At 42.2% G+C, this 23,676-nt stretch overlaps 1 protein-coding gene and 1 long non-coding RNA gene across 8 annotated transcripts in view; one reads left to right on the plus strand and one right to left on the minus strand.

Moving 5' to 3' along the window:
• Window positions 1-23,676, minus strand: part of LOC136291387 (uncharacterized) — a 278,854-nt gene that overhangs the window by 39,672 nt on the left and 215,506 nt on the right. The gene's annotated exons all lie outside the window — the stretch shown is intronic.
• Window positions 1-23,676, plus strand: part of TECRL (trans-2,3-enoyl-CoA reductase like) — a 61,800-nt gene that overhangs the window by 23,354 nt on the left and 14,770 nt on the right. For 4 of the 5 annotated variants that reach the window (XM_066186409.1, XM_066186407.1, XM_066186411.1 and 1 more), the window contains exons 3-5: window positions 9,442-9,486; window positions 10,751-10,854; window positions 22,690-22,805. In XM_066186409.1, the coding sequence (XP_066042506.1) occupies window positions 9,442-9,486; window positions 10,751-10,854; window positions 22,690-22,805 (265 nt within the window). The remainder of the gene's footprint in view (window positions 1-9,441; window positions 9,487-10,750; window positions 10,855-22,689; window positions 22,806-23,676) is intronic. The other variant, XM_066186408.1, reaches the window with a different exon arrangement.

Consider the following 23,676-nt stretch of genomic DNA (forward strand, 5'->3'; position numbering starts at 1 on the left):
TAGTGGGGATTAATTTTCAGTGTGGTGAATTTACCAATGAATTTATGAGAAGTCAATTTGTTCTGAGGACAAAATTGTGTCAATTCAAATGAGCTCAGTTAATTGTTGATGGCATTGGTGTGGCCATTAGATGCAAAACCCACATTGCTTTGGGGTTCAGTGAGGAAAAGCATCCTGATTAACTTAGTGGCTGGAGAGAGTAATATCCCCTGGATAGTCAATACTGAAAGAAAATTATACTTAATTAGCATAGTTTATTAGCTAATTGACTGTGGAATGCTTTTAAAGAAACAGCTAGAGCCTGGGGTAGGATTCTGCCCAGTACATCAGCGGGGAAGGCACAAATGAGCTTTTGAGCCATCTTTCCTGTATCAGCTGTGATTGCTGGGCCACTGTGTACTTTCTGATGCTGAAATATAAAACCAGCAGGGCCCCAGTCCTGCTATAACATTTGTTGGCACCGGAGCACATTCAGGCGGCATGCACACAGCACTGGGTTGAAACACTGACCTCACTAGTTCTCTGCTCTCTGTCCCTCTTGCAGCTCTGTGGAGAGCTTCTACCTAAATGCACTCAGCAGCCGTGCTGATCGTGGCAGCAGTCACACCACAGCTTTCTGGAGTGAGGGAGCAGTGACCTGTGTTATCAGTGTCCTGAAGCACAGCATATCTATGACACTGCAAGGCACAGCACTGTTTGTTCCCTCAGAACTTGGCATGGGATGAGCATGAACAAAGGTTTTAAAAGGAACAACATTTTAAAACAGGCCTTAATATCTTAACTGCCTGTGTTTCCTGAGACCACGAGGGTGAAAAGATAACTGTGTTTAAATGCTCTGCTTTGCTGCCAGTGAAAACCTTGTCTGGGCTGGCAACTCCACACCAGCACAGATAGTTGAGCATTTATGGATTGAGATAGACAGCAAGCGATGCCATAAACCACCAAATATTGAGCTGCTCTTTTAGAAATCCCATGCTGAATTATGGACAAGAAGATGGAGAAGGAAGAATATTTTTCATCCCTGAAACACATATTTAGTTTGGCAAATGTATGTTCCTTAATGTGCAATTTCTCGGGTTTGTCCTGCCCTTTGTGTGAGGGCTTCACTGATAAAGCTTATATTTGGGAAGAGAATCCTGCTCAAGTTCTCACATTCCCTGATACCTGAACAATTATCTTGTTACCCTTTCCAGACTTGTGGAGACGAGAGAATCAAAGGCAAAGCTAACTACCAGAATACAGATCCTCCCTTGGCATAAATTACTCATCTCTCTTTTAATTTGGGCTGGCATTTCAGAGCCAGAGCATGACTGTCTGCGAACACGAAGCAAACCCAGAGCTGTTAAAGTGCACGGGTGACAGGCACAGCCCTCCCTGGGGGACCCCGGTCCAAAGACTGCCCCTACCCATTAGGCAGAGCCCAGCTGCACTGACCACCCCCTGCCACACTGCAGTGTGACTGTCACTGGGGCAGTGCCCTGCAGTGACACTGTCCTGTGGGGGGCACGCTGCTGTCCTGGCCAGCCCCACGCAGCACCACGAGCTCAGCACCTCCTCACCTCCCTGCACTGGGATGAAGGGCAGTCCCCTATGGGAAAGTTCCTTCCTGCTCCAGGTTTGTCAGAGTACCTATTTTCTTGTTTCTCTGTATTCTGGTCTGTGGCTGTTATTAATGAAATAAAAGGTGAGCCTCATTCCCTTTCCCTTCCTTTGCCCACGCACATTAATTTAAATGCAAATTCACTCAGAAAGATCAAAATTAATTATGCTTTCTGCAGCAGGCTACAAGGAAAATGGAAATGCACAGGGCTGGTTTTTCCCTTTTCTCCCTTATTCTTTGGAAGTGCATAGAAAAAACAATGTAGAAAAATATGAACATATGCATCTAAATGTTGCATGTATGGTTGGTTTTTTTCCTGATGCTTTTTGCTTGTCTGAAATTCCACCATTGTTTTCAGTTGCAGACTGTTTCAGAAGGAATAGTGAAAGGTTAATCTGTTAGTGACACAAATTGATATCCAAATGACAAATAATATTCTATTTACCACTAATAAGAATCAATCTCCATTGAGAAAAACTATGCTGACTCTTAAGAAATTTGTCCATTATTGCCTGATCAGAATATAGCTGAAGTATTTGTTTTTTTCACTGGGGAAAAAAAAAAAGGCTTGGGGGGAGTGTTTCTCATCCGTTCAAACATTTATATAAGTTTTTTTAAAATGAAAATGCAGTTGAATAAATTTGTGACTCAAGGTGCAGTGCAGAGTCCCGCAGGCTGGAGCTTCACATGTGGGCACAGTCACAGCAGCTGAACTACTCCCAGGAACCAACATATGGACAGGGCTATCCTTTTTTGCCAGATCTTGGGCAAGAAAGGTAAAATTCTGACAGCTTTTTTAAGGGGAATGCATGCAGGAATTATGTGCATTGTGCTATAGAGACATTAGGTATGCTCCGAGAAACCTTCTGGACAAGACTCTGTCAGGCTTCAGTGGAGCTGCCAGGGTGATTGTTACATGACTTTATGTAGGAAAAATGGATGGTCACAGATTTCAAACATTTAGACCAATGGGAATAATCATCAAATGAACAGGTAAACCAGAAGCATTTAGCCAGATATTCAGTCAGGCTGGGGTTTACTTGCTTAGTAGTCTGTGGGAAGTGCATGCTCTGGGCCAGATCCTGTCCTTAGAGCTGCTGGTCTTAGCCAGTGTGTCTGGAGACATCAGTTCAGCCAGCTCACTGACTGCTCTCCCTCAGCCTGCAGTGTGGTTGTAGCTTGATGAATTCACATATTGCAAAAACTAAAGGAAAGAAATGGATGCTTATGACCAAACAGCTAATTTTTCAAATTCCACATGCCATTAAGAAAGTGCTTTTTTGTGTCCCCATAGCAACTAGAGTTCAAGGTGTCTTTGTAAAACACATGGCAAAAGATCTTCCCTGGAAAGCTTACAAATGAAACAAATCAGAGAAAAGATGCAGAGAAAAAAGCTGACAAAGAAAAGGGATTTATCCCCAGCTATGGAGCCATTAGAAACAACATCCATTTCAGTACTCTGCGGAGATTTTACTGAACAGGGCACACTGGATCTGCTCTTTCCACTAACTTCCCATAAAAAATGGATCTAGCTCAAGATCTGCTCCTGCTCTTTAAATATTCTGATACACTCCCTCAAAGGTCCTTCGGCAAGGAAAACACAGCCTAGCTGAATGATCCCAGATGCAGAAAGTGCCCTCCCAAGGTCAGCCCTGTGCCCTAAAGATTTAGCAAGAGGTGGAAGCAGCACACAATCGGTAGCCTGACCCTTGTGAGCGCTGCTGGGCTCAGGAGCTCAGTCTGGTGTCAGCTGAGTGGTACCTGGAGGGGCCTGGCCAGAGCTGGTCAATAGACCTGGAAAACAGACCCAGGTGACTGTGGTGGCACTTAGTGTGTCAAAGCAGCAAAACACTTTTTGGTCTGCAGCCAAAGAGGGCCTTTTGAGAGGGGCCGTGTGGAGAGATGCTGTGGCCCTGCTTGCCCCAGGCTTGCTGCTGAGAGCTGCAATTCTTCAAGTTGGCCGGTGGTTCAGATTGCAGCTCTCAGCAGCTGCCATTTATTACAGTGGAGGCAAGCACAGTAAGTAATCACTTCAGATACTTTCTCCCTTGATCTTGTGGCCGAGCTTAGTTTTACTGTGGTTTCTTTAGTGTGCTTTGCTTTCTGCCATCATGCTCAGGAATCACTCGAGTGCAATGTTAGCACAATAAATCACACAGCCTTTTTTTTTTCCAAATAAAAGCAGAAAGTAATAGCTTTGAGTCCTTTCAGCATCCTGCTTTTCCTGCTGTCAGCTCAGTGAAGCAAGACTACACAAACTTCAGCCCTGAAAAGGCTGTGGTTGCTAGCATGGTGATGTCTCTATCCTTGTTTGTTCCAGTAGTGTTCCTGGGAACTCTCGGACAGGGCTGCTGCAACCAAGGGAGACAACACCATGGCCACTGTCTAAGGCCACAGACAAGGGACAACTGTATTTGTTCAGTGTTTACTTGTCAAGGAAAGACCTCAGCAAGTTTTAAGATAATCTATCTCTATATATTGTGCACAAACCCAGCATACCCACACATACTAAAATGTGAATCTTTCCTAGCAAACTCTTCTTATTGCTACATGGGTATCAAAACTGCCATCTGGTTAAGGTTGAGGAACGCATTTCAGCCATGCTCAGTTCACATGAGCAAGTGTTGTTACACTTCTCAGCTCATGAGCAATGTTTTTGTGATCAGATAAGAGAGGTTGGGGCTGCAGTGGTTCCTTGGAATTTCTGCTATTTCTGCAAATTTAAACAACATGCTGCTGATGATTGATTATAGTAATTTTGTTGTTCATATCACCCTATTCATATCACAGCAGGTATTGCTTGTAATTATTAAGGCTATTTGTTATTAGAGATGCATGGGTGGTGAAATACATTGAGAAGCAAACAATTTAACTGGTAATAAAATTAGCTGATGATGGAAAGTCAATCTGCTAATTATCTCCAAATTGTGTCTGTCAGTTGTGTTTTGCATTTCTTAGACTCCTCTCTCCCCAGTAGAAAAGCTTTTGCAGGTCTGCATTCTAAGGAGCACACCTAATTTCCCAGCAAGGGAGGTCTTCATCACGTTACCTTTGTTCTCATACAGGCTCACATAACTTCATAAATACTTTGTGACAAATGGACATTTGATTGTGCAATTTACTGCAGATGAGACAGTGCACTCTTTTTATTTTTTTTTGTAGAAGATTCTTTATAAAACTTAATAAAAACTAGATCAATTCCTTCAATTTCACAACTGTTGAAAAGTACTAAGTATCTAGATTCTTAGCTGTTAAATTTTCAAAACATCTTGTGATATTTAAGTGGTGGAGCACACATTAAGGTCAGTTTGAGTCATATGGATAGAGTACCTTTGGACAGTGTTAAAGCTGCATAGGGCCTTTTTTATGGTCCTTGCTTCTTAGGATTGTCTGATTAGCTGATTCATTTACTGGGATTTTAGTATACAGGCAGTGAAAAAACCAAACCATGTGGGCAGCAGGAATTGAGTTTTCTGTGCATTTTTGCGTAGTGGTATTGACAGCTGAGCATGGCACTGAGGCTGTCATTTTAGCTGGTATGTTGACAGCACTACATCTCCTTTTTATAGCCAGTATTAATAGGTAATTCCATTAGGAAAAATTAAAGGTGGCCATCAGTTTTTATGTGTCCTATCAGTTTGTTTGTATTTTAATTTCTCTTTTAAATATGGACAGGTACAACAAATACCCCCACAAAATTAATTTTTTTTTCCTGATATCCATTTTTAAAAGAGGTCATTAAAAGTAAACATTGAGTTGCTTTCCAAGCAAATACCATCCTGTTTGGAAAAATTACGATGCCTCAAACATCATAGAATTAAAGTATTTTAAATGCTTTTTAATATAAATGTATGGATTCTTTTAACACAAAGCTGGAACAAATTCCTTGTAGAGAAGATGGAATATGGTCAAAGACTTAAGACCTGTCATAATTGCACTTCCAGACTAATGGAAGCCTGTACACATAGACATAACTTTGCCTGAATCATAACAGAATAACTCACAGAACTGTACAACAGTTTGGGTTGAAATTGAGACCATCTAGTCCAGTCCCCCTGGCATGATCAGGGACAACTTTAGCTAAACCAGGTTGTTCAGTGAAGAAGAATGAAGTTGATGTCACTTAAATTCAAGGAGTTTGTGAATGACTTTTCAGCTGAGGAATGGGCAAAACTTTCAGGTGCCAATGTGCCTGCAGGTGAGGCGTGACCATATCAGGGTCTGAGGCTAACAGCCTTCCAGAGAAGGATAAGACAGCAGAGCAGAAGTAATCAGAGATGGAAAACTAGGAAGACATTTCAACAGCTGTCCAATGATGCTGCAAAGAGAGGAACCAAAGCTGTTTTACATAAATGCTAGAAATGCAATACATGTGGAGGAACCACAATATTGACTAAACATTATAGGATGCAATATTGGCTAAACAGACCGGTGGTTTGAACCATCACGGCCACTCTTATTCTCTGGACAGTCTACAGCTGCTTTTCCAAGTCAAAGCCAGTCTGGGATAAACGTGAGCTGAAATGTTATTTTTCAACTTATTTCCAAGTGTGAAATACATATCCAAACCCATAAACCCTGCATAAGGGAGCTGAACAGCTCTGCTAACCACAAGGATTATACAGAGACTGTGACCTGCTGTGGCTGAGCTCTGATGCACTGTCACAATGTCAGAAAGTAAATATTAATACATGCCAGATCTTAGATGCAACAGAAGTTACAAGATAAACTTCTGTCACCCATGGTCTTGGATTGCCATTAATCTCTGCAGGAGGCAGCAATGGAAAACGTTTAATAAGAAAAGTAGTGGGAATTAAACACTGCTAAACCCCGCCCCCCGCCCCGAAACAACCCTGCAAAAGAGAAACCCTTCAGCTTTAGATTGGAAGCAAGGGCAGCTCTGCCAGGTGTGGGAGTGCAGAGAGGCCCTCAAATGCTGCCCACAGCTACAGCTGTGCCTCTGCCTTTAGCGAGTGTGTGTGTTTACCCTGTCTGGGAGCAGGACTCTCCACATGCACTCCTGAACTCCTGCTGGTGACAGGTGAAGCTACTCTGTCAGACAGCCCTGGCTCTTGATATCAACCTCTCGTTTTGACAGGCGGTAGCAAGAATTAATACAAGTGATAATTAGTCCCTCAGTTTGGCTTCTTCTCACTATTTAAAGAAAAGAGAGCTTTCCTGCTATAGGAATAAGAGGGATGTGTGTCTGCCATAGGCAGGCTAGATTGGAATAGCTTCCCACATTGCCAAACAGAAATCCAGAGCTGTTCTAGTGAGATTTTTGGAGGATCCCTGTGGAAAACACTCATAGGAGGAAGGCAAATAAATGGTGACAGGTGGGGTCAGTGTCCCTTTGTCTGACTGTCTCCAAGTGGTGAGCAGGATGCCTAGGAATGTGTCAGATTTCCTATCTGAAATGAGCTTTATCAAGCTAGGAGAAGAGACTCTTGGTGGGGGTCACACTTCTCCCCAGAAAGCAATGCTGGTTTCTGCAGGACCCTGGACAGTTAACACTCGGAACAGCCTTGCTAAAATTTGCTGACAATAAAGACTGAAAGTAGGAGGCTTTGGTGGTCTCACTCCAACATAGAAAAGCGTTTGGACTTTGTCCTCTGCTCCATTTAGCCTTTCCACTTGACATTAGCTTGTGGCCCCCCCACCAACAGTAAGAGCAGGGAAGGAACAGCTAATTCCAGACCCTTCTAGAAGAATGCATGCAGCTTTCCAAGCACGGCCTGAAAACCAGAGACACACTGATGTAATAACAAGGTCACTGCAGATGAGCAGCAGCAAAGGCACACTTCCATCTGTCTAAATCTTTGAGTATGTTTGAACATAATGGTGTACTGAGGCTAAAGGACTGGAAATGTGGGATGACGTGCTTAAATGCACAACCTCTGTTTGCCCTTGTGGAGATTATGAGCCATACCTAAAAGAGCATTGCCACAGGATCAGGTAAATTGACTTTTATTGAAACATACTGTGATATGAAGGGGGGACCTGTGGGGAAGATTCCAATTTAACACAAATACATTGCATTTCAGGCCCTCAAATAACTATTGATATCTGCTGTCCTGGAGCAAATCATATCTTCCCTGACAAGTCAGACAGCTGCTCCTTCTCTATCTTCCCTTTGTTATCTTTAATAGCCATGGATTGTTGTGGTAGCTTGAAAAAGATGTTTGCAACTTACTTGATGGATGTCTCACCTCCTGCTATTAGCCCTGGTTCATAGGTTCATCTAATGCCTGTTCTTGCCTACAAAAGTCAGACCAAGTGCTTTTGAAATGAGAGTGTGCTGAGTGTCACTGCACAGTGCACACCAAGTACAGCTCCCTTCCCCTCCAGCTGGCAGCATGAACAAACTCTCCTCATCATCCTGAAATAAGTTAGGTAGAGACAACCTCCAGAGCTCATCTCCAGATCCAGGGTCCTGCTCAGAACAGGGCCAATTTTAAAGTTCTATAAGACTCTTCAAGGTCATCTCCAGATGAGGTCTGACTACCTCCAGGGAAGGAGATCCCATAGCTTCTTAGGGCAAATGTTACTACATTTGATCACCATCACTGGCAACAATTTTTTCTATTTAAAGGTATGGGAATTTTTGTACCTTAAACACAGGATCACTAAGAGTTGTAAGATACGTCTAAAAAAAAAATCTGACCAATTTCACATAGGTTTTGAATTGAAAGGACAAAGCAAATCTCCTTCAGGATATGTGAACTGTCCTCAGGCATGTCAAAGGAAATAAAGACAAATGTGGTAGAAATGGCTGGGGGTGGTGATACTGCAACAGGTTCCTCGCTTTTCTCTGACAATCTTTGCTTCTCTCAAATGTCAGTCAACACCATGGGCCTATGGAAGTTCTCACCACGTTGCTGCAGGTCAGCCCAGAATGATGTGCTAGGTCAGCCCTAAAAACCTTCAACAGCAAACTGAAGAGTGTGTATGGGTTAAGAAAAGTTACTTGTCCTTGTGATGCAGAGTGTTTGTATTGTTCATTCAGCAGCACACCTCTAGAAGCACAGCCTTCTGCATAGAGGAACTAAAGAGCTGGCCAAGTTAACAACTTGAACAGCCACGATCCCCTCTGCAGTGTGTCGGTGGCAATTACCAGCTCACACTGACACCAACGGAAAGAAAAGCAGCTGGAGACCTGTACCTGTTTGACCAACCTGACAGGACTCTGTTCAAAATCCCCAAAGGAAATCCAATAACAACGCCCGACTGCTATTGTGCATTTTGGAATGACCTTTAAACTAGAGCATTTAAAAGTATACTTCTAGGAAACATCCTCAAGTTGAGGATATCAAGGAAGTCAGAAATCACCCAGTATTTGCTGCCCATGTGCTTCTACTTTCTGTGTGTCTGTTTCCCTGATTAATTTGTGTTGAGAATTAACACAAGCTGCACATCCCTAGTCAGGTTTTACATTCCTAAATGAGAAACACCAAGTTCTGGACCAGACTCCAGCTCTGGCATATTTTTAGAAGGAGGGTCAAGACTGATATATTTAGTACCAAGTTTTGGCAAATACAGTAATAAACAGTATCCTCTCTATACTTCCCAGTGCTGCACACACAAGCTGTGCTGATGGAGTACTCAGAATTGAGATTGGCCTTTCCAGCATTCAAATGGGAGAAGGGATTTATGCTCCAATGGGTGTATTGTGTGCTCCTTCCAGCTTTCTTGTATTCTCCTTGTATGGATAAGACCAAAAAAGAGGTGTTTTTAATTCCATCTCACTTTTGTAGCTATCAGCTAAAAAACAACCCCCAAACCTAACAGAAATTTAGCTTTTCTGTCATGAAATTAACAGCCATGCTTTGTGTTTGGAACAGGTCCCCAGTGGTACCCATCCCGTGTTGGCCTGCAACTAGAACGCAGTAAGTATTTCTATGGCTGAATACAGCCACCTAATGCATTACTAATCCTCTGGCAGATTCTCCTCCTCACAGTATTGCTCTCTCTATAGGTGTTATTGGGTGAACTGTTAGTACATTCTCATTAACTGACATCAATTATTAACTTATTAGTTTTCTCATTAATGAAGGAACCTAATGGTTTTCATAACCACTGAGTGAAATGTTCCAGAATACAGTGCATGATCACATAATGAAGACAAGGCAGTTTTAAGCCCATTAACTCCCTTCCTTCCCTCACTGCATTACCTGTTTTAATACTTGCTCACTGCCTTACCAGAAGATGCAACTGGCTGCCAGAGGCAGCCTCTGTGTCAGACCACAAATTCTTGGTGGACATGGCAGTGGAAGATAAAGCTGCCAGAGGCTGTTTGCTGTTTGGTCTGTGGATGTGTAGAATTGCAAAGCCATAGAAAATGAGGGCTCAGCACCTGATGGAATTTAGCACCCTGACTGATGTAAACAGTCAACAGACATATATTGAAAGGGAGACCACATATAAAGAAAAAGATCAAAAAGGTGTTGCAGCCATGGCAACATCCTATGCCAGTGGCTGTTAGATTTTTCCAATATCCAGCACACTGCCTATATGTATAAAAAAAGAAAACCAAATATTGCTATTTCATGTGTCTGCCTGCACACTCTAGATCCATTGGGATTGGAAGCAGATGCCTCAAAATACTGCAAACAGTAATGTAATGCTCAGATACACCTGGTCTGCCTAGGTTAGAGATCTAGCAAAGAAATATTGGATCGTGAGCCTTTGCCCAAGAAGTTGCATTCATCATCAGGAACTGTCTGTTGTAAAACAGCCTGAGAATGCAAATGCTTCAGCAAAATATATCAGTGAGGGAGACGCTGTGTAACACAGACTTTGCCATTAGTCTTGCAAAACAGAACAAGAAGTGCTCTGTGGAGTTGTCTGTGTGATTGCATGGCCTGTCTCTAATGGGCCGGATTAACAGAGACAGCAGTGTGTGTACAACTGTCACACATTGCTGCCCTGTGTCATGGCAGCCTCATGCTTTTGTTAAAACGGGAAGGGAATAACCCTCATGGAAGAGCTCTAAGCTGCTAACCTGGAGAACAAGTATCAAGCCACCAAAGTTAATCAGAATCCAAGCCAGGCCTACAGCTGGACCACTAGCAGGGTAGCCCTCAGCATTATGCTGAGCCCCCAAGAGGGTACCTGCTCAGGCCATCTCCTCTTTCATTTCTGTCCTTGCAGATGGGCCCTTTCTGAAGGATTCCGTCAGCATCCAAAGCCTTGCCGTCTCCTCCATCGTTACACTGTATTTTACAGACCTGGGTCAGCAGGTTGGTTGGACCACAGTAAGTATGTCCTTGTAACAGTCAGCATGATATATCTTAATGGGCAATGTGTTTTGGCATCAAATTGCTTCAACTTCCTCAGCCTGTGCTTCCTTATGCAAAATTGTGTAATTAGTTTATCAGCACTCAAAACAGAATTTAATGGAGAGTGAGCCAAGTTATCAATATGCTAACTCTGACTTCCAATTAAAGATTAGAGGGGGAACATGAAAATATTGCCTGAGGAAAAAAAATCAATTTAAAAAAACAGTTATAGCTTATCTTGGGCTCATATGCCTGTGCAGAACTGTAGCCAAATACATTAAATTGCTGAAAGACTCCTCAGCTTTGAAAGTGGAAGGATATAAAGAAAAAAATGGATTTTTAGTAATCCTGTTACTAATGCAGGAAAATAATTGGATGGAAATACCTTACTCTTTGTTCAAGCAAAGAACAGTTCTGAGAGAGGATTCTTCTGCCAAGGATTCCAGGCAGAAGATGTCCAGCTAGGCTCAAGGGTAAAAACTTTTGAATCTCCTTGCAAAACAAAAGCATTTGCCATGACAACAATACCTGTCTCACGCTGTAGGTAGACCTAGTTTGACTTTAGTTATTTTCCTATAAGCAGCCGTTGGAAGGTCAGGGTGCTGAGAGAGAGCCAGCACAATCCACTCAAATGGGATACAGGGAACTCTAATCTTACAGGCTCCTTTGGGAAAGTGAGAAGTGAAAGATTAAATTCTTTCACAGCCCAGAGACAGAAGACAATAGAAGGGTTTGAAAGGACAGTGAAGGAATGGGAGAAGAAGAGACCTTTCCAATGTCCTGCAGTGGGCACATGTGGAGGAGCTGAGAGAAGTCTCACGATCACTCTGACCAAGCTTCTGCTGCAATTTGCATGTAGAGCACTAGCTGAAGCAACACACAGCCCACATCTGTACATTGGGGAACGTGATTCCCAATTTCTGCAGTGAGAAACAAGGGTAAGACAGAACTACAGTTCCTGAAGGCCATAAAAGCCATGATACGACCATTTCATGGCAATGGAAAACAAACCACTGATTGCGTGCAATTCTTTTGATGAAGCAAGTGAGTTTTTTTTGCTAACTGACATTATGACTACTGGACAAATTATTAGGTTCTTACCTCAGGAAGCCCAGAGATCCCACCCTGCTCACATGGAGGGACTACAAGCCACTGTCCTTCCTTGGCTGTGCCTACAAGGATGGGGCTTTTGATATCAGGTGTTTGAGCAGCTTGCAGGTGATAGTCCAGTTTCTCTCTCCAATAGGTCACTACAGGTTAGGAAGCATTCTTACAACCTTCACTCAAGGTGAAGGTTATTGCCACGACACTAACCCTTGACCTGGGAAAAGTCAGCCTCTGGATCAGCTCTGTAAGGTCAGATATCCTTCCCAGCTGCTTGAGATCATGTGCATTTCTGCCTTTCCTGGGAAGCAGCTAGACCTGAGCAGCACAAATTCTGGCAGCTTTTAGTACCTGTGAAGAAGAACATGACCTGTGTCCATCCTTCCCCGTTCTGAAAGGATCCCAGGGGGTGACCAGCACTTTACTTCAGTGCAGCTAGAGCATTTCTCACTGTGTGACCTACCTGTTTGAGTAGAGGTCTGTGGCTTTACTGAGGCTTTACCCCATCCTGATTAATGGCCCACTGGGGCCAGACTAATTAATGCTAGTCCCGTTTCCTTCGTGAATTCATCCCACCACCTCTCAACCATGGAATTTCCTTGCAAAGCAAAATTGTGATTACTGCAGCTTCCTGTTTGCTACAATTAAGTAATCTGCAAGAACCTTATTTATTCTCTCTTTTCTTGGTGGTTTATGTAGCCTAAGACAGTAACATAACTAAAGCTTAATATCCCATTATAAATACTGCAGTTATGACCAGGAGTAGGTACTGCAGGCAGAGGCATTTTTTTTATGATTTAATCTGTATGCAAAAAGTTGACTCCCTGAGTTTCTGGATATTCATCTTATCCCATTCTGCTCCATATTCTAAATTGTCTCCATTCTCAGTGGGAGAAATCTTCTTCCTAGCCACGTCACTTAAACAGTCAAGAGACTTTTATATTATAGCTATCTACAGCAATAGAGAAAAGGTTCACAGAAGACTGTATTCTAACAACAGCAATTAGAAATGCATTTGTACACAGGATGTGTAGTTTTACTGCTGTTTTTACTGTCTTTAGATCTCCTGAGCTCACATCCCCCTTGATGCTCTACCAGATTTACACACACAGTAAGGGAGGCTTCTGATTTAAAGGTTTGACATTTAAATAAACAAGGCACAGAATAAAAATATTCTTATCTCGTCAGCAAAATGATAGCTAAGGTACAAAGGGCCACATTCAGGTCTGGACTCCAAAAAATAGATGCAGAAGAACTTGGAGACATGTTGGTTCTCCCGAGGTCGATGCATTGGGCATGGGTCTGTCTAGGGGAACACTCAGCACAGAGCTGGGTTTTCTGGGGCTCTCTCACCTCACTGGAGATCACACTTGAGGACCAAGACCACCAGTGCTGGGGATTTACATCAGGACAATGACTTGTGGTTTTTAAAAGGGGAAAACAGTATCGACCTCCACCTCCTGGGAGCAGCACCCTTCCTCAAACATGTAAAATAAAAGGTGATGCTGCTGTCTGTTCCCAAACAAAGAGTTTGTGCATCAATAAGTCTGGGAAAATCAAGAAATGTCAGCTTCCCTTTTGGACTATAGACAGTCTCAGATTTACAATACTTGTCACACTCCATTTTGGCAGCTCAAGGGTTTGTTGTCCCCTGTTTCCTACTTGGTCCCTCTGCCAGAGGCTGACACCTTGCAGGAAGGATGTTTCCTCTTTTTTCTTCACCTTTCCTAAAACACTGTTGCACAGTGACCAAAATATTTTTGGTGTTTTGTGCTGTGAAAGGCCAGACTTCCCCTGGGCCCGGGTTACACCACAGCTCTGAGGTTGGCTGACCAGTTTTCAGCAAGTTCCAGAGGCTGGATTGCTCTGATGGAGGGAGAAGGACAAACTGGGGTGAGGAATTTGTGATTCGCCTCCATTGGAACAAATATTTGTCAGTCTCTTTTGAGAAACAAGGTCCTTTTCTGGGATAAAAGTAGATATTCAACCTCAGCTGGCTCTTTTAGAAGAAAGGAGCCCCTCAAGGCTGATTTCCAGAATATAATTCATGGAGAAAACAAAACCTGTTTCTTAGAATCATGATGTTTGTTAGAACTCTTGCTCTACTCTCCCTTCTTTTATATAAGGCAAATATTACCTGAAACAAATAATTTACTTCTGCACAAGACTTACCAATTTCTTTACCCTGCCTGGAGGGCATAGCTGAGGTTTGCTGACTGAGGCTGCAGAGATACTAATGGGAGCTGAGTTTATAGATTTGTTCTATATGGCCCCGTAAAGGTTTTACCCCCAGGGATGTTTGAAATTCCTACAACTGGAGTGATGGCTTTTATTTTTAATCTCTATGTAATTTTGGCCCTGAGCATGTTTGACAGACACCTCTTTTTACATAATTGTAATGTGGCATGGTGACTCTTTGATACATGGCTGATGTTTTACTGCTAAGAATACACACTGCTGCTGTAGTGAAAAGAAGAAAAAAGAGAAAAAAAATCTATTCTTCTGGCTCAAATTCACACTGCTGCAAAAACTTTCCTTATCTGAACAATGATTGCAATTTCTGATTTATCAGCTTCTGTTGTCCTGTTGCTACCTGGGCCAGCTACCAAAAAGATCCAAATAGAACTGAGAAAACAGCATAGAACTGTAAAAAAAATATTTTACCTCCAAGCCTTTGAATTTCAGAAGATTAACCCTGAAACACAGTACTTCAGTAAATAATTTTTCTAACTGTGATTTAAAATTAGGGATTGCTTAAGTGCTTTGACTCCTGAGGGCCTTAAAATAGTAAAGCTGGCAGCAGAACTTCTCCATTTCAAATTTCCCAATGAAAAAAGATTCTGCTCAATCTAGAAATGTAGAGACTAATACTTCTTTAAACCCAGGAGCATCTTTGAAGTCCGAAAATCCACATTTTTCACTAATTGATCTGTTCTCTCCTGGCTGGTGAGCAAATTTATCACCAAGTGAGATATTGTGGAAAATGAACACGAAGCCAGGAAAAGGATCTGTGTTTGAAGCTCTGTGGTTATGCACAGCAGGTGTACCCAGTGGGGAAGGGCAGTGAGGAGGTGCTGCTGTTCTCTCAAGGGGGAAGCAGTGTTTTGGTCAGTATGGTTCTCTCCTCTTGCATCAATTTTTTTCAGTGCTGTTGGTGAACAGGGGAGCAGCAGTTTGCTCTGACTGGCTGGCACAGCTCAATCCACGGGTCCTGTAAATGTGAAACAATCCCAAGATGTGTACGGGATGACCGAGATAGGAAGCAATTTTTGTATTGATGGGTTTGGAAAAAAAAAGCCCGCAAACTGCTGCAAACTCATTTTCTCCACCTTCTCTACACTGACGCTAGACTTGAACTCCCAATGGGGAACAAGAACAGATATTTTCCCTAATTTGGGAACAGAAGAAGAGACTTCAGTAAAGATTTATAACCTCTCAATGAGATGTAAAAGTACAGACAATTACAACAGAAGGAAAAAGAGAGGATCTGAGGAGTTTGAAGAAATGTGAGGACTGGGAATCCCAGCAAACTAGTAAGCCAGTGTAAACATGGTAAGTGTAAGAAAACTCATATTATTATAGCTTGGGAAGGAATTTGAGGCCCAGGTAAGAAAGAGAGCTGAGGATGTGTTTGATGTAACAGAGAATGTCACTGAATATGGTTCTCAGCAGGGTTTGCATATTTTGTGGTCAGTTCAGACAGAATTAGTCATGGGACTAGGACCCTACAAATTGAGTACCACACTCAGGGAATTGCGGATACCTGAAAAACTTTGCAGAAGTGCCAAATAAACAGAAAATTTGATTCTCTGTGAATCTGTAGGTGGCTTAAGAACAGCTACAAAAAAGTGCCAAAGACAGAAAAATCATCAAACGGTTTTTTCACTGCTAAGCCTCTTGGATCAATAGACAATTTGGTATAGAAGATGATCTCCAGGAAAAAAAGAAGTCACTATTTCCTTGACAGCACCTTTTCTAACTACAATCATCTGTAATGCAAAGCCCCTCTGTTTTATAGCTAACAGTTTGTACTTGGCAGAGGTTTCTGCTTGAACACACAGTAAGTGTTGCTCTACCTTGGTACAGCTGGCCAAGTCTTGAGCTGATCTCAGTCAAAAGCTGTGAACTTTTAAAAACATTGTGACCTTTCACAAAGGCAAACCACACACAAGATTGCTCTTATTTTTCATTTAAATAAGTCTAATATTTTTCAACCTCCAGTGTTATCAGGAGAGAACAGCTTGCATTTGCCTGATTTCTTGCCATGGTTTCATATTGTTTGTGCCTTTCCTTGGGCTACATGTACTTTTGGCTCTCTGTTACTGCCCGGTGGCAGCATGAAGTTGACTGATAAAGGAAGAGGAAACCTCTGAAACTGCCCAGCTGGCTGATTTGGATTCCTCAGATGCTGCTTCTAATGATGCAAACAGTGTTGCAATAATTTCTCTTGGTCTCAGCAACAAATGCCACTAGCTCACAAAGAGCCATGCCAGAGTGTCAATTTTTCAGTTGCCAAAGGAAATTAGGGAGCTAGTAGAAAAATTATTTCTGAGGGTTCTAGTTAACTATTAAGCACAGTAAAGACTGAAAGACCTATGCTTAAGTATTTACAGGAATGCCTTTGAGTTTTTACCCCTTTGAGTGAGAAAAAGAAGGTAAAGGGAATTCAGTAAACATTAATAGAACAATATGTTTCTTTCAGTTATAAATAACTTTATGTTTAAACCCTTCCTAGTACTTAAGGGACAAAGAGAGGTTTGATGTGCAGAGCTGGTAAATGTCGACATTTTCCTATTTGTATTCAGAGTAACTAAGGAGGTTGACATTTTGTCAGTCTACGCAAATCTGAGCAGTTTTAGTCTCTCCAGAATGCATAAGCCCAGTACAGTTATTTTGTATGGGGAATTTTGCCTGACCCCATACAGGGTATGAGGAGAGCACAGAGAAGAGTGAACCAGTGTTCAACAGTGAACCAGAGACTGAGCCAGTGTTTGAGAGGACCAAGTGCCTCTTCCCCCGCCTTTGCCTGATGCCCTTGACAAGTCACTGAATTTCTCTGTTTTTCAGCTTCCAAAACACTGGCAAGAAAGTAACAGTATTTTCCACTCTGCCCAGTGCTTTGAGGCTTCTGGATGAAAAGCACAAGTGAGGTTAATTACAATAACCAGGTGTTTAAAATGCACTGTTTTGTTTATGTATCTACATAGCAGATGATAAATACACATTTTAAAATTATGCCCATTATATAGGAGATTTCAAAATTCTGTCAAAGACCTGTAAGGATTTGGCAGCAAATCTGAACTCACGTTGGTGTTTGGTTACAAACAGAACCCGAATTTTTCACTGAATATGGATTGGTACAAACATACACAATATACATATATGAATATGCATAAGAACAGCATTAGTTAATTTGCAATAATTTTTCATTTTGAGTAAGAAACATGAAATGGCTTGTAGTCTCAGGGAAGAATGTTGACCATAGTAAGAAGTGGTCTGATGCCAAGGCTTCAGACAGATCAGTCTTAGGAGAAGAGACGGGGGAAATGGAATTTCACCTCCCTTATTCCACAGTGCATTCACAAGCCCGACTCAGGGACAAACAGTGTCCATCGCTGTTCACTCTCCAGCTCCTGAAACTGGCCGGAGCCAGCTGCAATTTGCCTATAAAATCCTACAGCAAATCCATCTCTATCTCTGGTATTTGCAATAAATATTGAGCAGCAGCCTGAAATACTCATAGACACTGAGTTAGTGCAAAATCTGCCCAGAGAAGGGAAGTTTCAGGTGCCCCTGCATGACCATTTTAGGTTTTGTAGACTGCATTAGCCACTTCTGTGAGAACTGGAACAAAAAGTAATTGAATATTCAGGCAGCCCTTAAGAACTGTATTACCTGATGCAAAATTGCTGCTGCAGTGGATTTTTGAAAACATGAAAATATAAAACTTTTACAAAGGTGAAGATTTAGAGACGGTGCTAAAATTATGCCATTATCATCCCCAGGTAACTGTAGAGCCTTTAATGAGGTAACAAAGCGTATGAAGTAGAAATTAGACTAGAAATTAATAATGTTTCTTAATGATCATCCGCTCAAGAGTACTTAGGACTGGGATTGTAAAAGGAGTCTGAGGTAGCTATATGCTAAGTTTAATGTGAACTGGGGACTTGGGAGGATTTAACTGCCTGTTTCTCTTGGGTTTCTCTGAAATCCCAGCTTTTCTCTGTACTTTCACACACAGCAATAGTCTGTCTGTCTGATGGCAGGAGATCTTCCTCTTTGTGCAGTATGTACTGTGCCAGTCTGACCTTGGCTCAGACCTGCAACTACTGCCTTTGTCTCACATTAGTCAGAGAATCTAAGCCCTGTCCATTAGATAATTTATATACTGCAGCTGCTTTTCCATCAGTTGCCCAGGAAATGTTCAAGCTGTTTTGTATCTCCTGCTATGCTGGGGACTACAGACGGTGACATAAAGTCATTGTCCTGCCTGCAGGTATTACTCTCATCCCATGCTCTCCGCTTCCATCCAGACATCCCATGGGCAGTGGAAGAGAAAACATCACAAGCAGCAGCAGTGGCTGGGAAACTGGCCCTACATGGCTTGGAAAGATCTGCAGGAAGGGATCAGCGTGGAAGAGGCTGAATAGCCTCTCCTCAGCTCTGCTGCTTGTCATAAATGAGACAATGTGAGACTATGCCAAAAGGCAACAAGATAGGGTGTGTTGTGTGATATTACAGAAAGGGCAGGTCATAAACATTACAGAGAGGAATTAGCCCATGCCCTCATGTGAAGACACTAATATGTGGGCTGTTCATTTATAAAGATTTGGCTGGAGTTTTTTCAGATTCCATCCACTCCATTGCCTGTGTTTACAACTTCCTTCTGTCCTGTTCTGCCTTTTCCCAGCCAGTCCACATGGTACTTTAACTCACATCAAAATCCTTTCCACTCTCTTTAGCAGACCTGTTGGGACAGTGTCAGGCACTATGTCACCCCTACCAGCCAGAAAATCCCTCCAATAACCTTACACAGCTCCTTTCACATCTGCTGCATTCATACCTCCCTAAATATACCCTCTGCCTCACAAGGTCTGGGATTTGAATTCCTGGCTGTTACTCTGTTCAGGAAGGTGTTCCTGGCATGATGAGCTGAATAAGAGATAAAAGAAGGAGGTACAATCTGGCTTATACAAGATGAGATGCTTTGCTGATTTTCAGATTAGCTCTCCTGTATTGTTTTACTTTTTGTTCCATCATCTCATGGAAAATGGAAACTCCTACTTAGCTCTCTTTTGACTGGTTTGGGATCTGTTTTGATATTTACGTAGTAAACATTTCCAGTTTAGGTGTTACTGAATCAGATCTCTGAGGACCTGATAAATGAGATGGTTAAAGAAGCTTGATTTTAGCACCCTCTATAGAGACCATGTTGGGGGGAGTTTTGATTCCAGAATAGTTTCATTTAAGAGCACATTCTCTATGTTACTGAGAATGAGAGGTCTACAGAGTATATCATGTCAGACACAGGTGCGGAGAGAAGGAAGGTATGAGAACTGGACACTGTGCAAGATATGAAAAAGAGTATAAAGATGTAGAGAAAAAAAAAAGGCAATCTCCTATTTTCTCTCTTCAGGGAGTTAATGATGAGCTCAACAGTTAAGTCCTGTTGAGCTATGCTCATTGTTACAGAGACACACTGCTCCTCCAGGAAAAGATATTTCTGCTTATTATGAATCAGCATATTTGGTGGCACCCAATACATTACATAGATTATTACAAAATAATCTTGGCAGGACCACAAGATGGTAAAGAAAAAGTAATTTTCTTCTAAATATTGGGGTTTGGTGCTTTTGTTTGTCTGTTGTTTTTTCTTTTTTTTTTCTTTTTACATTTCTACAGGATAAATCTGCTCTGTGTTTTAAGTGATCACTTTTTTTTAATAAAATGATATTTTTTTTTCTCAGAAACAACAAGCTACACTGTTATTACTTTCAGGCTTTTGTTTAAAATGTGATTACTATTTTTGCAGAATATGTCAGCAGGAATTACTAATTTTGAGCACCTATAAAAATGATGGGTTGTACTGATCCTTGACACACCTAATAACTCCCCAAGCGCAGCAATTAGTCAGCCATAGGATGAGTATGAAGATACTAGTTAGGCTTAATTGCATATAATAATTGAGAATCAATAGTAAAAGAATGGTGCTTGCCCTTGATTGCCAGTGGGTAGAACCAATAATTGTAATGTTGTGTTAATTTAAGACTTTAAGACTTTCCCTTTCACCTGCTTGAACTCATGGGAATTTTTAGCAGTTTCTTTGCCTGCCTTTCTGGAACTAGTTTTTCATTTATGACAAATTTAAAATCAGTGGGTCAGAGAATGAGAGCAGTGATCACAGCATTGGAGATGCAACAGAAGAAAAGAGTCTGAAACTTATCTAAACGAAACTAAACTAAACTTCAACAAGAACTACTACAGCAAATTGAGCCTCATCCTCTAAAACAGAATGCTACTGATCTTAACAATGTGCCAGTGTGTCTGAGTTACGACAAAGGCAAATACACTCCTGTCTGCCAGACAGTGCCCAGTTTGATTGCAAATCTCATGGCTGATCCTGCACCACCTGCTCCCACATGGCTGATGTGACTGACACACAGAGAAGACTGAACCCTGTCCACACCCTGAGCATCCTGATGCTGCTCACCTAAACAAACTCCAGCTCAAGAGCTACTGTCAGTGCTCTCAGCTGCTTCTCTGAATTGCACTCATGCATCCCCCCCTTTCTACATCAAACCCCATCACAAGGATTCGGTTATCCTGTGTCTGGAGCTTTGGCTTTTAAAGAGAGACTGGATTTTTTACTAAATCTTGAAACTCTCCTCCTTTCAGCATCTGAAATCAGTCTGGAGGTAAAGGAGGAACACTTGGTGCAGTAACAAGTAAGCAGAACTTGGTGCTAGGTCCTGCCAAACTCTTCATGGTGGCTTTGTAATGTGCTCGTGCCAAAGAGATGTTGAAAGCTGGCAGTTACAGATGGACTTTGTGGTGCAGCTCATGGCTGAGAGAAAAAAACTACACTGAAGAAAGCAGCTCATTCCAGGCTCTTCCCTGACCTGCCCAGACCATGTTACCTGTGCCTCTCCCCTACACCACCACAGTCAAGATTTAGTGTGTTAGGTTTAAATAGCAGAGGTCATCCCTTACAGTGTCTGCAGAGTGCCAAACACAGTGGGCTCACATTTTGGAACAGACCCATACAATTGCTATTAGGACAAAATTCTAATAGGCCCTTGCCTGTGTGATATTCCACAACGAGTGCTCTTGGACTCCTAGATTAAATATTTTTACACAACACACACAAACACACACCTGCTCTTGGGATCATGATGAGTCTAAATGGAGCACAAGAGTCACGATGTAACTTGGAACAATAGGGAATTTTAAGTTCCCCGGGTAGAGAACACTTAAGTCTGTTGTTACTTTTGGAGACTGTCCTGCTATGAAAGGATAAAGTTTCAAAATGTTTCCCCCTGTAACAGAGGAAAAGGGAACCTAATTACCAGATATTTCTGCAGTAAAACCTTTCTCTTTCAATGTTCTTCTCAAGAGTGATTAGAAGAACAGCCTGCTGGGGGGCCAAATACTAGTTTTGAGAAAGATGGTCTAAAGCCAGTGTTGCTTCCCTTAAGCCACAGGTATTTTATTCATTACAATTCTACAGCAGTGCCAATAGACACCATATTGCCAAATAACCCATCAGTTATAAATCCTTCTCCCTGAAGCAATGATAGGCACTTGGGTTATGATTTACCAGTCCTTGGTGTAGGACTACACCACTTCCATTTCATTCTGGTATTCAGTCCAGTGGGGACGGGTGATCAAATCTAGATCTCTCATCACTCTAATGTTATTTTACTTCTTCCATCTGTGCATGGCTTAAGAATGTCCCCCAACTAAAAGCAACTGTATCAAACCAAAATCAGACCTTAAAACTGAGGGTAGCTCATGTCATCTCCATGACCCTGCCTTCTCTCCCTGCCCCTCCTCTCAACTCTGTGCTTAGCAGGGGTGACAATGGGGAGATGAAATTTCTTCTTTGTTTCTTTCACAGTAGGGTAATTTTTCCAGTCTGCCCACCACAGGGTACTTCTACTGGTGCCTGCACAGGGAGGAGAACCACAGAGTCACTGAAAAAGAGCTCAAAGCACCATGCACCAGGCAGTCTGGTCCTGCTCTTCCATCCTCCACCAAATTTCAAGCAATGATAGCCTTCCCTCCAGATGACTCTGCTAGCAACCAGGATTGCTGTGTTTGTTTCAGTCATGCCTTGTTGGCTTTTAACTGATGTACTACTTAATTGGCAGAAAGCAACCCGCCTTCAGTTTCCTGGCCTTGATTTTCAGTGTTATTTAGATTCCAAATAGGCACCTAATGGCACAGCCAAAAATATAAAGAGGAGATAACTGATTTTGATCACCTTCTTTCTTCTGCAAAGAAACCTATCTCTCATTTCCTAGATGGATTTTACTCCTTTGCTAAAGAGACTGCAGAAGAATCCCCTATGTCTCATTTAAGTCCTGAAAATGAAGCCAAAAGTCATGTGAAGGATGAATAGGGGTTGTGGATAGGGGTATTATTTTCTCACACCTTTCCTGATACAATTTCCTACTCTGCCACAGCTATTTTATTTTTCATTTCTAGTTTTTTCTAACAGAATACACCGGGCCTCTTCTCATATATCTGCTCTTTTACATTCGCCTCTCGACTATTTATGATCAAGTGGAAAGCAGGAAGAACTTCCGCCACCCAGTGGTTCAGTAAGTGGCACTTATGTGAATTATTTCCCTGGATTATGAGAAACCAAAGGGATGGAGATTGCATTTCTTGAGCTGAGCATGTTACAGGGGGTCTGAGGCTGCCTGCCTGGTGTCAGATCCAGCTATTACCAATACCTGTTTGTCATTTTAGTAGCACTCATAAGCTTGACCGAAAATGGGATCCCAGCAATGGTTACTGCGCCTGGTCATTGCGGAGATGCAGTGTTTTCCCCAAATATTTTGACATCAAGTCAGAAAGTGAAATAATAAACACAGTGGGTATTAACCCAAAGTCATGCTTGACAGAGAAGATAAGATTTCAGGTGCCCCACTCCCAGTTTCCTTATAGCACATTCCTGCCCTTGAGATGAGCAGCATCAGCATTCAGCACAGATGATAACTACCCCCACACCAGCTCTCACCTAGGCACAAGAAGGAGAAAATTCAACAGGTGTGCATGTCATGCATCAGGTCAAGAAACTCAAAAGAAGCATCTCCACAGGACGGCAGTAGAATGCACCAGGCAGACTGGGAACTTTCACACTTAGAGAAACATTCCTTCAGTGGAATTGTCCCCATTGGGGGTGATTAGTGCCTGGCAGAAGGGTGAAAAGTGATCAAGGAAAGCCTGTCACCTGCATAAACTGGACCACTTATAGGAGGGCACACAGGGACCTGGGAGGCTCAAGGACTGTACAGCTTTCCCACCTACTTTTTCCACACTGTGACTACACAATCAGGGGAACTGGTACACAGCAGGGAAATGCAGTGAGTAATAATGCCATTTACAGATGGAGGAACAGGCACTTGGAGAGACATTAAGGGAGTTAGTGGAGCTGGGAATGAGAACACGGAATAATTGAATTCAAAT

The sequence above is a fragment of the Chamaea fasciata genome, unplaced genomic scaffold, assembly GCF_029207755.1.
Source record: "Chamaea fasciata isolate MVZ Bird 193981 ecotype frontalis unplaced genomic scaffold, bChaFas1.0.hap1 SCAF_6, whole genome shotgun sequence".
In the NCBI taxonomy this organism is placed as follows: domain Eukaryota; kingdom Metazoa; phylum Chordata; class Aves; order Passeriformes; family Sylviidae; genus Chamaea; species Chamaea fasciata.